General features: G+C 46.2%; 1 protein-coding gene across 1 annotated transcript in view; it reads left to right on the plus strand.

Annotated features, from left to right (window-relative positions):
• Nid2 (nidogen 2) overlaps positions 1–16,254 on the plus strand; it is a 61,996-nt gene extending 45,742 nt beyond the window's left edge. Inside the window, exons 12-21 of the mRNA XM_034497404.2 lie at positions 2,866–2,985; positions 3,700–3,948; positions 7,752–7,973; positions 8,505–8,674; positions 10,573–10,702; positions 11,162–11,333; positions 13,161–13,318; positions 14,354–14,477; positions 15,369–15,481; positions 15,602–16,254. Coding sequence (XP_034353295.1) covers positions 2,866–2,985; positions 3,700–3,948; positions 7,752–7,973; positions 8,505–8,674; positions 10,573–10,702; positions 11,162–11,333; positions 13,161–13,318; positions 14,354–14,477; positions 15,369–15,481; positions 15,602–15,612 — 1,469 coding nt within the window. The 3' untranslated portion in view covers positions 15,613–16,254. The remainder of the gene's footprint in view (positions 1–2,865; positions 2,986–3,699; positions 3,949–7,751; positions 7,974–8,504; positions 8,675–10,572; positions 10,703–11,161; positions 11,334–13,160; positions 13,319–14,353; positions 14,478–15,368; positions 15,482–15,601) is intronic.
• Positions 16,255–16,336: the final 82 nt, after the last annotated feature.

A 16,336-nucleotide genomic window follows, 5' to 3' on the forward strand; every position in this document is an offset into this window, starting at 1 on the left:
CCAGGAAAGGATGTCAAAGATCCAAAGCATGAGATACAAGTGGAAAGTTCCAGACATGTTTTTCTAACAGATTCTTGAGTGTAATGGATGAATGGTGGAGGCCTTGATCGTGCTGGAATCTCAATGCCTTTTTTCTGTTGCCTTTGTGACAACGGACTGTCCTGGTCCTCTCAGTCCTTCTGTCCTGACCTGACCCGAGTCTTCCATCAGCCCCTGAACATCATCCTGCCCACTAGTTAACAGTTATTGGCATCCTCGTATCAGTGGGGATTAAAAAGATAGTTTCTGCCTTGAGAAGAGGCCAAAGTTCTTCCCCGTCTTCTGTCTGGACACTTGGTGTCCTGGGAAGTGAGCTCTGACTCTCTGCAAACCCCATGGTGTTTGTGCTCCTGAGGAGATGTGGAGCCAGCTCTGAGCTCAGGCCCTGGATCCACTGACTGACCGACCTCTAGCTGTTCATCATGGGGGCCTCAAAGATGGAGTCGGATTGCAGTTCTGGGAGTCTGTAGTTCTCCAACATGGGGGTCAGGAATTCCTCGGATGTGATGTATTAAACTTCTTCAAGGGTTTTGTCCTACTTGCTGGTCATTCCTGCCAACTATTGCCTGCTGTAACCATGAAGAATGTAACAGCAGGGGAGAGGGGCCATTTCAGGTTTGGTCAGAATCCTTAGGTGAAGGCTTTAATAACACCAGAGATTTGACAACCTTGGGGAATCCCCTCTCCCTTAGTTAAAAAATAGCCCGAGAAAGGGCTCCCTGGGGTCCTGCAGTTTGCTGTGTGGTCAGGAATTCCTGCTTCCTGCCATTGCTTGGGGTTCCTGTCGCCAATAGAAGTACTTATAGGGTATGCTCTGTCATAGCTGGAATTTCCTGAATTTGGTTGACAGTTCATTTTTATAGCTTTGCCTCCTCAGTCAGTTTTGGAGTCCTCCAGGCCCAGCCAGCTCCCCACTCAGCCGTGCCCTGGAGCTGGCCTTTGAAGAGACAGGATATGTTACTAGGATAAAATGACAGTTCTTTAGTAACTGAGTTGCTATCTAGGAGGCTCACTAAACAACTCCCTACTTAATCTTGGGAGGTGAAGATAACCAGAAAAGGCAGTTTGCTTGCCCAGGGAGAGTCACTCTGGGTGGAATTAAGCTTGCTTTGTTGAGCATTCAGGGGTTTTTGGACTCAACAGCACTGTGTTCTCCAAAGGCAAAGGATAAGCAGATGCTCCCTAGATGGGTATAAGGGAATGGAATGCCTGTGTGTAAGGAGCAGTAGCCTGCCAGCTGAGAAAACGCCTGAGTTGTAGGAGGAGCTTTTGGAGAATGGGGGCTTGGTAGAGTCTGTCCCTGATCCCATTCAGATCTGACCCTGGTTAGAAAGTTGCACTTTCCAAGCTGGTGTGTGCCTGCCGTGGCCATACCAAATAGGCCAGCTCCTTTTCCTGTAGTAGGTTTCCAGCTATCACCTTGTCACATGGGTTGTGGTCTTCTCTCTTCACACTTCCATTTGCTGTTGTGGGTGTGACCCATGCTTTGTTTTGGTTTTGGTCAAGCGGAGGTCTAGAAGTCAACCCCCCCCCCCGTTTTTCCTTCAGCATTTCTGCTTGAGAGAGTTTCTTGGGGGTTTTAAGTGTGGGGTGGGGGAAGAGGTGACTGCCACTGATAAAGCATGGGCTAACTTTAATAGGTAAGATAAAAGGCACATCAATTGGCTTTTGCTCCAGCTGTTCATCTTGCAGTGTTGAGTACGATTATAGAAATCCTCAGAGAGGCTCATGCAGAGTGCAGGGGCCTGGGCTGTTTATCTGTGGCCAATGAGTTCAGACTCTTATGTGCATGTGTTGTTTCAAATGTGCCAGTAACATTTTTCTCTTTGTACAAGTGAAAAGTAAGTTTCTGTAAAGCCGTCTATGGTTGGAGGTTTTAGACAGCACTTTGATCAGGCAAGGATCAGTTTCCTTCTAAACTGAAAATGTGTTTGGGGCTTCATCTAACACCTGTACCTCTACAGGAATATAAAGGAAGAGGATGCCAAACAAAGAAGGAAAAACTATTGTTTCCTATATTTATCTTTTTTTTATAATGTCACTGACAGGAAATTAATGATTTACAGTATAGGTTAGTAGTTGAAAGGAAATAACTTCTAGAATTCACAGTAGCCAAAGACACCCCAGAGGTACACAGCAGGATATTTTTCTCTGAGTAACTACGCCCAGATTAGATTAGCGCTCTGTCTGAGCATTTGTCTCGTTTGTTAGCTCACATGTTCCTGGATTTGTTTTTTTTTTTTCTCAGTTGAGGTTACAATTACTGTGCTGAAACACCTACCAAAAGCAACTTCCAGAGGAAAGGGTTTATTTCACTCACAGTTCATGTAGCAGTATCATCAAAAGCAATGAGAACTGGACCTCATGCAGGGATGGAACCTGGAGGCAGGAGCTGATGCAGAGGCTGTGGAGGGCGCTGCTTACTGGCTTGCTCAGCCTGCTTTCTTATAGAACCCAGCATCACCAGCCCAAGGAAGGCACCACTCCACCCACAAGGGGCTGGGTCCTCCCCCATTGATCACTACTTAAGAAAATACCCTGTAGAGGCATTTTCTCAGTTGAGCCTCCCTCCCTCCTCTTTTATGTCTCTGACTTGAGTCAAGTTGACATAAAGCTGCCAGTGCGTGTTTTTTTGATTTGTTTGTTGTTGTGCTTACTGTTTGACATTACCTCAGACCCAAGGATGTTCTAAGGCTCATAACTTATTGAGCCATATGCACTCTGACCATGTAGTCACACAGCTGTTTGTGATGGAGTCATGGTCTTCCTTCCTTCCTTCCTTCCTTCCTTTCCTTGCTTCTCTGTACCCGTCCCTGACCTCTGCAGATGTTGATGAATGTGCGGAAAACAGATGTCATGAGGCAGCTATCTGCTACAACACCCCTGGGTCCTTCTCCTGCCGTTGCCAGCCTGGGTATCACGGTGATGGGTTTCACTGCACCTCTGGTAAGTGATGAAGACTTGATTAAACTCGGGTATCTCCCAGCTCCTTCCCTCTTATTTTCCTACCTGCCCAAGATGGAACCTGATCTGAGGCCTGGAAGGGGGGACTTTCCAAACTCTGGATTCTCCTCAGTAGACTCCTGATGTCCACTTGCTGCTAGTTGGTGTGTGAGCTCCCTGGAGTCTATCATTCACCCTGTGGCTGCTCTGGTTCACCACCCAATTGATCTGCTTTGCTGAGTATTGTTTGGAAAAACCATTGAAGAGAAGCTTATTCAGTAGGAGCCTCATGCATTAGGAGCCAGAAGTCAGTACTTGTGATGACTTCCTTCATGGAGCTTGGCTAACATATGGCAATGTGGCTGCTATTGACCTGGGCTTCTCAGACTCAGACTCTGGGTCCCAAAGAATGGATGGAGTTAATTTGTCCTCAAGGTCTCCCAGAATGCTGGCCAGTTTATTCTTCATTTTGCCCACATGTCAGCTAGCCCCCAAGGCTGAGGAACAAACTGGGCTAGCTTACATTTATTTTCATGTAGGGATGTACAGGGCAAATGGAAGGAATTCATAATAACTAGTTAGTGTCTTACTGTTTTTCAGTGTCATGGTAACTTTCAATTGTATGGAAGAAATGTTCAGTACAGAAGACTTTATGGGGGAGCTGGTTAGTGTGGATGGTTTGCAGTACCTCTTATTTCTCCTTTATGTCTCCCTCAGACACGGTTCCAGGAGATTCCATCTCAGGACTGAAGCCCTGTGAATATCAACAGCGCTATGCCCAGGCACAGCATGCCTACCCTGGGTCACGGATTCACATCCCCCAGTGTGATGACCAGGGAAACTTTGTGCCCCTGCAGTGCCATGGCAGCACTGGCTTCTGCTGGTGTGTGGACCAAAATGGCCACGAAGTCCCTGGCACCCAGACTCCACCTGGCTCCACCCCGCCCCATTGTGGACCACCTCCAGGTGAGCCTTCTGGCCCCCCCCCCCCAAATGCCTTATGCCCGCTTGGAGGCCTGGAGTCAAGGAACAGAATGGCTTTGGCAGTGGGTGGTTTATAACCCAGCTCTGACTCTGCAGACATGGGTCTGACTGGCTACTATTTTTTCATAGCTTTTTTCCTCCAAAGAACACTTGGATGACATAGACACACCCATGTGCATGTTAATGTCATAGGAACATCTAGATACATAGGTGACGTGCAGGATCCTTTATGCATTGGTCTCCCGCTGTATAGATCCTTGTTGAGTTGTGACTGAAAGTGGAGTGTCTGAGTCAGGCTGTGGCCAACTGTGAGAGGTTTTCCCAGCAGAGCGTTTTATCTAAAAGCAAGACTCCTTTCTAGGTAACCACGTTTCTAGGAAGCAGTCTGAAGGCTGTGCTAATGTTAGTGGGTAAATTAGGTATGAAACTTGGAGGGGATCCTTTGAGCTTCCTTTAAGTCCAATGATCTCGTCCCTTTCTACGCAGTCCCATGTGGTCTTGGGAAACCCTTCTTTTCACAGCTGCTTTCATAGGACGTATAGGAACCCATCCATCTGATCTGAGGTATTGGTGGCAAACATGGCCACTATCTGCCTTCTTTGCGCCAAGGTGCTAAGAGCATGGTGGGTAGAGTCTCACTGGCAGTGTGAGCAGCAGGCAGCTTACACTGGGTAGCTTTCCAGCCTCTTGCTGAATTAATTATTCAGAATTGGGCAACACATGCTGCTGCTTCAGCCCAAATACTTCCTGATCTGGGAGCTAGTATCCAAAGAGCCACTTTCTAACTTATAAAATAAAATAAATTATATATATATATAACACAAAAACCTTACAAGCCACTAATCTCAGCTTTTAATGTGTGAGGGAAACTGCTGGACAATTTCCAGCAGTTTCGATTCTTTAACATTCGTAACTTTAGTGTTTCTAAGATTCATGTATATAAAAGTTAGGGGCATGGGTCTGGGAAGAATTGGGGGAGGGAAGGTGAATATGATTAAAACAGAATGTACAAGATTCTCAGAAAATAAAACTAAAGATTCACATAAGTAAACTGGTAACGAATTGTTCCACGCTGATTTATGGGCCCTACGCCTCATCCCCCACCTCCCACCCCACCCCCTGTTGCTTCTTTGGGGTAAAAAAAAATTCTGCAGGCCTTAAATAGAAATCCTGATTTGGTCATGGCTCCTTTCAAAAGCCTCAGTTCTCTGTCAGAGGTTTGAGAATCAGTGATTTAGTGAGGCCTGTGGAGGGTGGCTCAGCATTCTATTAAGCTGATTAAAATAACATGTGCTAAGGATAGCGACTCGGGCACATTCCTTTGTGCAGACATCTCATGGCCAACACTTCTTCCCTGGCACTGCTTGGCCCCGCCTGCCATCTCTTACTAGTCTCATTTGCATAACCAGGTCAGTTGGATGGAGGCTAGCATACTCTGCACTCAAGATTGTTTGAACCTAAGCAATCAGAAGCAGGAACGAAGCAAGCCCATGATTGAATAACGTAGCTTAAAGCAGCGAGAGATGAGAAGGGTCCCTACCTGTGAGTGATTTGAGCCCCAGTTGACTTGCTGTGTGTTTGCATCCGTCCAGACACATACCCATGTTGGGTGGTTCCCCAGAAACAGGAGTGGCTCTTGGGGGGTGTTCAGTGTGGAATGGGCTGTTGGTGGTTTTCCCAGCATACACCACTGTGAAGTAGATGGTGAGTATTTGAGGGGGTAGCAGTCCCCTCTCCAGTCTTGGAACACTTTGGGCTGAGCAGGGCAGAGTCTTGCCTTTGTCTCCTTTGCTTCCTGTTTGGTCATGAGCTAAAGCAGCCTGAGGGTCAGCCACTTCCTAAACCTGTGAGTCTTGATTGAGCTTGCTGAGTTTGAGATGGGGACTTTATTGGTATCTCAGAGGACTGGTCCCTCCAGCCCAGTTGTGATGCCCCCAGCTTTGTTCTTTAAAGTGTCTGGAGGGTTTTGAGCAGAAGAATGTACTAAGATGCCCTGGGTTTTGAATGCGCCATTGTGGCTGTTGGCTGAGTGCACTGGTTTGGTGGAGTGAAGACATGGGAAGGTGGGAACAGCAAAGCCAGTGCAAAGGCTGTTGCCATGGGCTCTGTGTAAGATTATGCCTTGGGTTTAAATGCCCTGTTGTAGCTGCTGGCTGAGTATACACTGGTTTGGTGAGGAAAGGTGGAAGGAAAAAAGCCAGCCAGAAGGCTGTTGCCATGATCTGGGTGTGAGAGGATTCCTGTAACCAGGACTACGCACAGGAGAAGTGGCAAGAAGTCAAGACAGTCTGTTGTGTTTGTTTGTTTGTTATTGTTGTTCTTTGGTTTTGGTTTGTTTTTGAGACAAGGTCTCACTGTGTAGCCCTAACTATCCTGGAACTCACTATGTGACTAGGCTGGCCTTGAACTCACAGAGATGTACCTGCCTCTGCTTCTTGAGTGCTGGATTAAGGTCATGCACTACTATGTTCACCTCTAGTCAGAACGTGTTTGGAGATAAAACTGATGAGACTTTTTTGACCTGAGATGTGAGGAGTGAGAGAAAGGGGCGTTGGGGTGATTTCATCTGAGCAATGGGAAATGCAAGTGCCCTGTGGTGGAACTAAAGACGCAAGGAGCAAGTCTGAGAGAAAGCAGAAGCCTAGCTTGTACTTTTGTGCTGAGATTTCAGTTAGGCATCCAGATGGCAGCAAGGAGATAATTGGCTGTGTGATTCTGCAGAGTATAGGCTTTGAGTTGTCATGATTAAAACAGAGCCAGAAATGCCTTTAGTTATGCTCTGTGGGCTGTCCAGCCTCAATGAAAAAGTGATTTCAACAGCTGACCGTGGAGCCTTTGCAGACCCATCCTCTTGTGAAGGGCAGAGCCTCCCTCCGTGCGTGGCCTGGGGCAGCAGCCTGGTGGGGGTGGGGGTCGGGGTGGGGTGGAGAAGACTGGTGTACATCAGAAGCCATCAGGTCTTTCTTTAATCATGGTGTGAACCAGAAGCCTGAGGCTCTGAGGAGGGTTGGGGGTGTGGAGTCCTAGAGAAATCAGGACAGTATTGTGGCAGAAGACTAGAGCTTGGAGGAAAGGTTCGGCTTTGAGATAGTTCCAGCAATATTGATGGCAGTGAATGGCAGTGAATTCTCGAAATGGGACAGTCCAAGAAGCAGTTCCCTGTTGCTCAGTGCTGCCTCTGCTGTGCCAGATACAGTGTCCCGTCACTCTTGCAAGGATCCTTGTAACTGGCCAGTGAAACCGAGGGCTACCTACAGCTCAGCATGGTCCCAGGGCTACTTACAGCTCAACGTGGTCTTCAGCTTTTTTCTAGGACACATAGGTCGGCCCGGAGATGACTCTTTTAGGAAGAACTTGAGACAAGTAGGAAAGAGTTGCTTTAAAGTGTCACATGGGTCATTGAGTCTTCGGAGAGTCTGAACAGTGTTCTGTCATCAGAGGAGCCCTGGGCAAGTGACCAAATGTCCATGTACATCTCTGCTGGCCTGAATGAGGTCTGTGGATGAGCTTGTCTCTTTGTTCTTGTCTGATGTGGCCGGGCCTCCATGGCAGGTCCTCCCAGCCTTGGGAGATAGAAGCATCAAGGAACATCAGGGTGATTTCTTTTCTGGGTTCCCATGGGAACTTCTGAGAATACATGTGCTTCTTTAAAGGGCCCAGTGTCCAGGGTCACGGCTAAGGCCTTGTGACTGGACAGAGGACAAGGAAGGCCAGGAGATGACAAGTTGGGACCTGGAACTGTACTGATCTTGATTGGCCACCCAAGTTTTGTTTCCCCATCTTAGAGCCCACCCAGAGGCCTCGGACTGTCTGTGAGCGCTGGAGGGAAAGCCTGCTGGAACACTATGGGGGCACACCCAGGGACGACCAATATGTGCCCCAGTGTGACGACCTGGGCCACTTCATCCCCCTGCAGTGCCATGGGAAGAGCGATTTCTGTTGGTGTGTGGACAAGGATGGCAGAGAGCTGCAGGGCACACGCTCACAGCCAGGCACCATGCCTGCATGTAAGCATGGGAAGGCCCAGGCTCTCCTTTGTGTCATTGAGGGCTTACTGTTGGGGTTTTCCTTTCTGAGGTGGGCAGTGTAGGGAGGAAAGGGTTACCAAGTCTGATGAATAAAGTCACCTCATCAATATGCTGGGTTGACTTATCATCAGGCTATCTCAGGATCCCAATCTGGATTCAACACTGGCTGTGCCACGAGTAGTCCCTGCTATAAGAATATAACACTCATCTCAGGCCAGAGTGTGACTATTTTGCCCCCCCCCAGCCATGGGTGAAAGGGAACAGTACCACCCTAGGGCCCCAGTGAACATTTGGCTGCCGTACCACATCCTAAAACTCTGCACTTTGTTTGGGGGCTAGTTATGTTTATCTCCTGAGTAAATGGCAAAAATTTGAATAATTAATCTTCCGCGGGTGGGAGGCTAAAAACCAGTATTTCTTTTAACTATGTTCCATGAAGAACTGGGCAGTTTTGGAGGTTCTCATGTGCAAAAGTAACCTTCCTTCCTTTCCATACCTTCCCACAAACAGGCCTACCCACCGTTGCTCCACCCGTGGTGCGGCCCACACCCCGGCCTGATGTGACTCCTCCGTCTGTGGGCACTTTCCTGCTCTATGCCCAGGGCCAGCAGATTGGCCACTTGCCCCTCAATGGCAGCAGGCTTCAGAAGGATGCAGCCAGGACCCTGCTCTCATTGCATGTAAACTGGGTTTCTCCAGGGGGGTGCTGGGCTCCACGAGAAGGGTGTGGCTTGGGATGAAGGTGAGCCTGCAGGCTAGGTAGGCATGTGGGTTTGTGAGCCTGGAGGGACCTGTGCTTTGTGGTTTTCACAGGGAAGTGCAGTGCAGTGTAGGGAATCCTGGCATGCTTCTGGGCTTCCGTCTGCTGTAGTGGGGCTCTGTTGCTGGAAATCATGTCTGACCCCTTTTAGCCAACATATCCTGAGGGTGTCATGGAAGTTCAGATAGCCAAAGAATTTCAGAGCCATTGGCTGTTTATGGGAAAGATCATTGTTACCTCGGGTTTCTGTTCAGGCCACAGACATTTGGAAGTCAAAAAACAAAGCAAAGCCAGGAGGTGGTCATTTGAGATGGTAGAGTAGAAATCAGGACGGCTCGTCAGGCTGCCCCTTTCATTTTTATTATGTCACTTTGACTCACTTCTGTCCCAGCACTCTGCCTGGTCCGTTGTACAGCTTTGGGGAATATATGCTGCCTATGCAACCCCAGCCCCACCTCTGGGCATGCTTATCTCTTGAGTTAGCAAGGCACTTCCATGTGGAAGGAGGGATTTCTTCTCTGAAGTGGGGACAAGAGAGACACTGATAGCTACCATGAAAGCTGGTCTGACCCTCTGTCTTCAGTGGACACTGGGCAGACTTTCATACAGGCAGAGTTCTCTCTGTTTACCTCTGTTAATGAACTACTGTTTCCAAGAAAGCTTCAAAGCAGCCAGTATAGGATGAAAAGATGGTCTTTTTCTTCGAGATTCACAGCTCTGTCCCTGATCTCACTTTATAAGAATGTACTGCTTGATCAGTTTCCCTGTGCTAACCATCTTGTGTGCTAGCCACACCAGATGGCTTGAGTACATTTCTGAACATGTTGTGACCTTCATACCAAGAAGCTTGGCTTATGAATCCCGTGAGTCCCTGGGCTCCTCGCCACCTGTATGAATGTGTGCCCTTGCCTCAGATGGAGGAACTTTCAAGTTTAATTTTCAAATAAAAGCACCATTGACCTTAGGTCCCCCTATAAATGCTAGCTTTTGTACAGGAGCCAAATTCTTCACACAGTGTCTCATGGTGACTACTTTGGGCCAAGCCCCAGGAGGCTTTCCTAGGCAAGGACTGGTGTGGCCTGTGTTGAATTTCATGTCTGCTGGGTTTTCACAGCAAGAAACTGGGTTAGAAGTGGAAAGAAGCAAGCCTGTGTGGATTTCAAGCAGGAACGTCACAGATTCAGGGTTTTGAATAAGACTGTCATTCATCGGGAAGGAAAGGGAGAAACTGTACCAGCCAAAGGCTGGTGACCACAGTCCTTCCAAATTGTTAAATTACAGGCTGTCTTGTGTGCCACACAACTGAATGCTTATATTAAGAGGCAGAGGCCATTACACCTTGGGTTGGGGAGGATTCCAGTCTATTCACCCAGTAGGGAAAATTTTATTGGCACGTGTTGTCAGGTTTTAGAAAGGCTCTTTGAGAAAGCGCCAGTAACACTTGGAAGCATTCATCTTTTGCACCCTTAAATGTTAGACTTACTTAGTGGCATGCTCCTCTCATCAGTGAAAAGGCTGATTTTTCTCCTGAGACGATCGTATTCACAGCCAGTGCTGATAGTACTGGAGGAGCTTACTGTCTGGAGATTGCCAGTGGGGCTCTTCATAACTGTTGTACTGACTGTCATGTCGGAGACAGTGAGAGCATAGAGGTTAAGTAGCTGAGCCTAGCTCTGACCTGAGGGAGGAGTCTCTACCTGTCCACTGCCTCGAACCACCACAGCACAGGTTGTTCACAGTAATGCTGTGTAGCCATGAACTTAAGGTTGGGGATTCAAGGAATCCTAATCCTTCTGATGTCACCATTGGTCCTCAAAGGGCTCCATAGTTGTGGGGATTGACTATGACTGCCGGGAGAGGATGGTCTACTGGACAGACGTTGCCGGTCGGACCATCAGCCGTGCCAGCTTGGAGGCAGGAGCCGAACCCGAGACCATCATTACCTCAGGTCAGCAGCTTCTTCCCATGGACACTTGTTGTTTTACTACCATTGGCCTGCTTCATCCTGGTTTCTCCTGTTCTCATCTAAAGGAAAGGTTAAATTCTGCGCAAATTATTTTTAAGCTTTACAAGCCTTGTCCCTCTGCAAACAAGTGCATTTATACGTGACGAACAGAAAGGTGGCTTTAGGGTGAGATGGACTGCCTTCAAAGGAGTGGTTTGAAGTAAGACTGCAGGGTCTGGCAGTTTATCTTGCCTGTCCTTAGCACGACGGTGCCATCAGGGCAGCAAGGTCCAGCACAGAAGAGACTGGATATGGTTAAAAAGGCCGTAGAAGATCCATTCCTCTTAGCCTTGTTCTGGGGAGTAAGGCTTTTATGCTCGCGTCTGTAAGCTGTCCAGCAGACGTGGAACTTGAGTTCACCGTTTACACTGACCGATGCTCCTGTCTTGCCTTTATTTCTAGGTTTGATAAGCCCCGAAGGACTTGCCATTGACCACTACCGTAGAACAATGTACTGGACAGATAGTGGCCTGGATAAGATAGAGCGGGCCGCACTGGATGGTTCCGAGCGTAAGGTCCTCTTCCACACAGATCTGGTGAATCCACGAGCCATCACTGTGGATCCAATCCGAGGGTTAGCTGGTTTGCTTTGTTCTCTCATTTCACTTGTAGGGCTATTTTGGAGCCCCTGGCTCTTATGTCTGCCATGGGAAGGTCTAGGTAGACCAGAATAAAAACTCAAATACAGTAATTCACCAGATATGTTGACATGCTGCTGTGTGTCAAGCACTCTTGTAGGCAAAATCAGGGTTTTTTTTTTTTTTTTTTTTTGGAGCTTGCATTGTATGTGGCAGGAAGTAAGATGGCATTCAGTAAGAGTGTTAGTTAGCTTGGTATGTGATGTGGCACCCTAAGAATCCAGGCCCCATTATGAGAGGATCCAGAGGCTGTCTGGATCAGATGATCATTAGGAAATGGTCATCTTGGAAAATGATGGGTGTACAGGAGGGAGGGAGTAGTTTCCTTCAGCAGTACCTTGAGAACGCCTTGTTAAAAACACAGCAGGGTTTTGTTTGTTTGTTTTTGTTTATTTTCTGGATGGAGAGTATACAAAGTCCAGATAAAAATGTTCTCTCTGTGACAACTGCTAAGGCTGTCAACTGGGGTGTCCAGGCCTGGGTCACGGGTCCCCAGGATTATTGGGATACAGCTTCCACAAACACAGTTATAGAAGGTTCTTCCTGAAGGTAGAACTTCCTGAAGTTCTACACGTGAAGGTTCCTCAGGGACTGAACAATGGTGCCTTCCTTGTTCAGTCATTATGCTCCAAGATCTAGAGTCTAGAGGACAATGTCACACCAGTGCACGTGCATGTAACGTGAGCTCTCACAACCTCTCAGGGTTAGCCACTCACCTCCGAGGATACTGCTCACTGTGTGGATCTCGGCCTACCACAAAGTGGAAACTGATTTCGGGCTCTTACTGCCGCCCACAAGGAGTGATGTCCACAGCAGAGGAAACTCTGTTTCCCTTTGCTGGGGTTCCCTGTGGTTCAACCAACAGATATCTATAGCTTTCATGGAAGTCTCACTGTTTCTGCTCTGTAACCCTGTTTGCATATGTAGAACTTATATCCAATTAATGAGATCCTGCTTTCTGAGTATTGTGTACGCTAGGTCAGAGTGTCCAGGTCATTGCCAGGTGTAGGATAGTGAAGTTTCCCTTTCAGCACTCAGTGTTTTCCCAGGAAACTCTCTTCTATCCCTCCCAGTTCTTTATAACAGGTCCCATAGCTTCTACCACAAGACTTTTTCTAACAAAGACATTTCTTTGGATTCTAGGCCCAAGATCTAATTCAAGATTTCAACAAATTAAGGGTTTCTGGGCAACTGCATCAGGTGTGAGAGGCAAGGATCTAGACAGTTAATAGATAATGACTTCCCACACAGTTATGATTGTCAGAAAGCCCTGGCAGCCCTAGACAACATTATTGCTGTGAGTGAGGTAATGTCAAAAGTGGCAACCAAGGTACTGGTCAGGCAAGACCAGTATGATCCAGACTTTCTGTGAAAAAAGGTCCCTTTCCAGGCTCTCCTGTGGACTGCTGGCAGGCCTCAGGCTATTGTTGGCCATTGGGCAAGAGGTAGCTTGCTGTATAAAATCCAGCTTCCCCTGGGGAGCAAGAAAAGGCACTGGACAGAAGCCAGTTTAAAAAAAAAACTAATAGTGAAAGTGATTTTATGACTTCTGCCATACCATTCACCAGGAGCAAGACACCAAACTCAGCCAAATGGAAGGAAGTTAAGGCTGTGAATACCAGGAGGTGGCGAGCAGTGGTGACCAGTGTGGTTGCTGCATAGCTGTCCTTTTAGGGTGTGTGGGGGGGAGGGGCGACGCTGGAGGTTAAATGCTAAACAAGAGCCCTGCTGTTGTTCATAACAGTCTTGAAATTTATCCACAGCAACTTGTACTGGACAGACTGGAATCGAGAAGCTCCTAAAATTGAAACATCATCTTTAGATGGTGAAAACAGAAGAATTCTGATCAACAAAGATATTGGATTACCCAATGGATTAACCTTTGACCCCTTCTCCAAACTGCTCTGCTGGGCAGATGCAGGTAATACTGGTGAGGTGGAGAAAGATAAGCCTCCCTTACAGCAAGCATTGTGGGCACCATGGGATGTCACTACAAACCGTATTTGCCCATCTTTTAGATCTTTTGGTTTAAATTTCTGTCAGCACAGAACATACCAGATCTGTAAGCTTTAAAAGAATATTTTACAGTGATTTTTACAGTAAATTTTCTGGGGCTCAAGGAGGAGGCTGGACTGTGTAGCATGTCTGTCCTGACCCCTGACCCCACTGAACACCTGGAAACTTTTACGTTTGAAGTATTGGCTGCTGTTGACACTTGGATGCGCTGAAGTTAGTCTCTCTTCTGGGCATTATTATAGTTTAACTCTGTAAGACGTTTATCACTTGGTGTACTATGATCCTTTGACAAATGCTGTGAGAAGATTCCTCCTTCAGGAATGCATTTGGTTAACACCAGGGTTATCTATTCTGTAGTGTGCTTTGCATTACCAAAAAACCTTAAAGATACTGTGTGTTTATCTCATTCTAGAAAGTTCTCAAATTTAATATATACAGCTGGGCATTTTTACAATCCAGTTGTCTGAATATTACATTTTTAAAAGTTATTTCAAATTTAGACTTCTTTATAAGAAATATGGAATTTGAAATTCTTGAATTCTTTTTCAAAAAGTCTAAGTATTACTATGTAAAAATAACCACTACTATTTTCCGTTTTTCTTATACCTAGACTTTATAAATTAATATTTTGACCAATCTGGATGTTATGTTTTTAACTTAACAAATTTAGGCTTAAAATTATAAAAATCCTTATCTTTAATGCCCCACTTGGAAAGACACTGCCAGATTTCAATATATTAGATTCTCCCACAAAAAGATTGAAGTTTGAACCTTAAAACTGAGCAGGATTTACAGTGGGTAATGTGGACTTCAATGGGCGTAAAATGCCCCATGTTTAAATTCTGCGTCTGATCCCATGAGGACTCTGGCACCTCATTTTTAGCAGTGGTTTGCTTGGGGCAGGAAGGGAACTCATTTTCCCTCTTGGATGTCTTAAAAGGAACCAAAAAACTGGAGTGTACACTACCTGATGGAACTGGACGGCGTGTCATCCAGAACCACCTCAATTACCCCTTCAGCATCATCAGCTATGCAGATCATTTCTACCACACAGACTGGCGGAGGTGAGTGCGCTGCAGCAGCCTGGCAGGGCAGCGGGTTCTGGAGAGCATGCTGTGTTTTCACAGACAGCAGCTATGGTTGGAAGCCCTATTGGACTTTGTCTGTTAGTAGACACCAGTTTTGCAGTGTATGACTTGAAATCATCCCTGCATTTCACCTCCAAGTTTAATGGTGGTGTTTGCAGGCAGCATGAAATTGAAGATATTTGGTAATAAACTACTTAAAGCTTTTAAATATGTTCTTAGAGAATGAGTAGTTTTAAGTGGTACAAAGTTTTAAGCTGATTTTCCTTTTTAAAAACACCAATAAGCAGGACATGTTGGCGCCTACCTTTAATCCCAGCACTAGAGAAGCAGAAGCCAGGGGAATCTCTTGAGTTTGAGGTGTGCCTGGTCTACACAGCCAGGGCCACACAGAGGAATCCTGTCTTGAAAAACATAGTAATAGTAATATCAATAATAATAATAAACTGTCTACCTTAAAGACACTTCAAAACAGAACACAGGTATATGTCTGAATCCTTTTCCCCTTCCTACAATTTTCACAAGACCTACGGCATTACTCTACCCCATGGTGGGCCTAGACAGGATCGGGAACTGATTTAACCATTCCTATGGCCACAGAACATTAAATACAGTCTGTGTCCTGTCCCAGGGTTTTGACTTATAGAAGGGCCAGGGAGAGGCAACAGTAGTTTGCATTTCCTGGAAGTTCCTAGGTGATAGTGGTGGAGGGGCTACATTCAGAATCACTGGTAGAGACAAATTGAGCCAAAACTCATTTAGCTGAAATGCTTTTTAATGTATTGACTGCCCAATGTATTTAATGTATTGACTACTGAAACTTTACCTTATGACTGACCACATATGAATCCCTCTTCCTTCTTTTACTAGGGATGGTGTTATATCAGTGAATAAAGACAGTGGCCAGTTTACTGATGAGTATCTCCCTGAGCAGCGGTCTCACCTCTATGGGATCACTGCAGTCTACCCCTACTGTCCAACAGGTGAGTCCCCCAAGTACATCACCATGCTTCCTTGGACCAGTGGGTAGAGGAGGGCTGTGGTAACTGTCCGCACTGCCCTCCTTAACTAATGAAATCTTCACTGCTCCACTCCTCTCACAGGAAGAAAATGAACATTAAATGTATGGGAGGATTTCAAGTTTACAAGAATCTGGATCTGAGAACATTGCTACAAAGGCAAAGACAGTGAAAGGAATTGGCCATTATGAGCTCTTGGCACACAAAATGAGCATTTTCAGTGCGGCAAGACTCAAATATATTTTGTGAAATGTATACCTCAATCTTTACTACTGTATTTTTAAAAACAAAGGTTATCACAAGTTTAAAATAGAATTTTAATCATTGTTTATTAAATCAACTTTTGTAAACGGTTATTTAAAAGGCCAAATTCATTCAACAAAGAACCAACTAGAGCAAAGACACTAAATCTGATTTTTGTCTGCCATGGAGTCTACCTGGCCAAGAAAAGTAAAGCAAACAAATGGTTATGAAGACTTACTCCTAAAGCCCACTGAGACCCCTGTCAGGCAGACCACGGGGTCGACCCAGAGACCCCTGTCAGGCAGACCACGGGGTTGGCCCAGCCTATTTATACAGCTCGGTGAAGTCCTCAGACTTTATTTATACTAAAGGTGCTGGAAAGATTCCCCAAAGTGCCTCTACAGAAGCATCCCTCAAGTATTCTGTGTAAAACACCAAAGATAGAGCAGTTCTTAAATTTTCTATATAGTGCCAATAAAATATTTTAAAGCTTTCTCGTGGTCTAAATAACTATATTGTCTCCAGGACAAAGTTAAGGGTTGGGGTGAGTCTCTAACCATAAAGGACACAACAGAA

This window comes from Arvicanthis niloticus, chromosome 3 (assembly GCF_011762505.2).
Source record: "Arvicanthis niloticus isolate mArvNil1 chromosome 3, mArvNil1.pat.X, whole genome shotgun sequence".
Lineage (NCBI taxonomy): Eukaryota > Metazoa > Chordata > Mammalia > Rodentia > Muridae > Arvicanthis > Arvicanthis niloticus.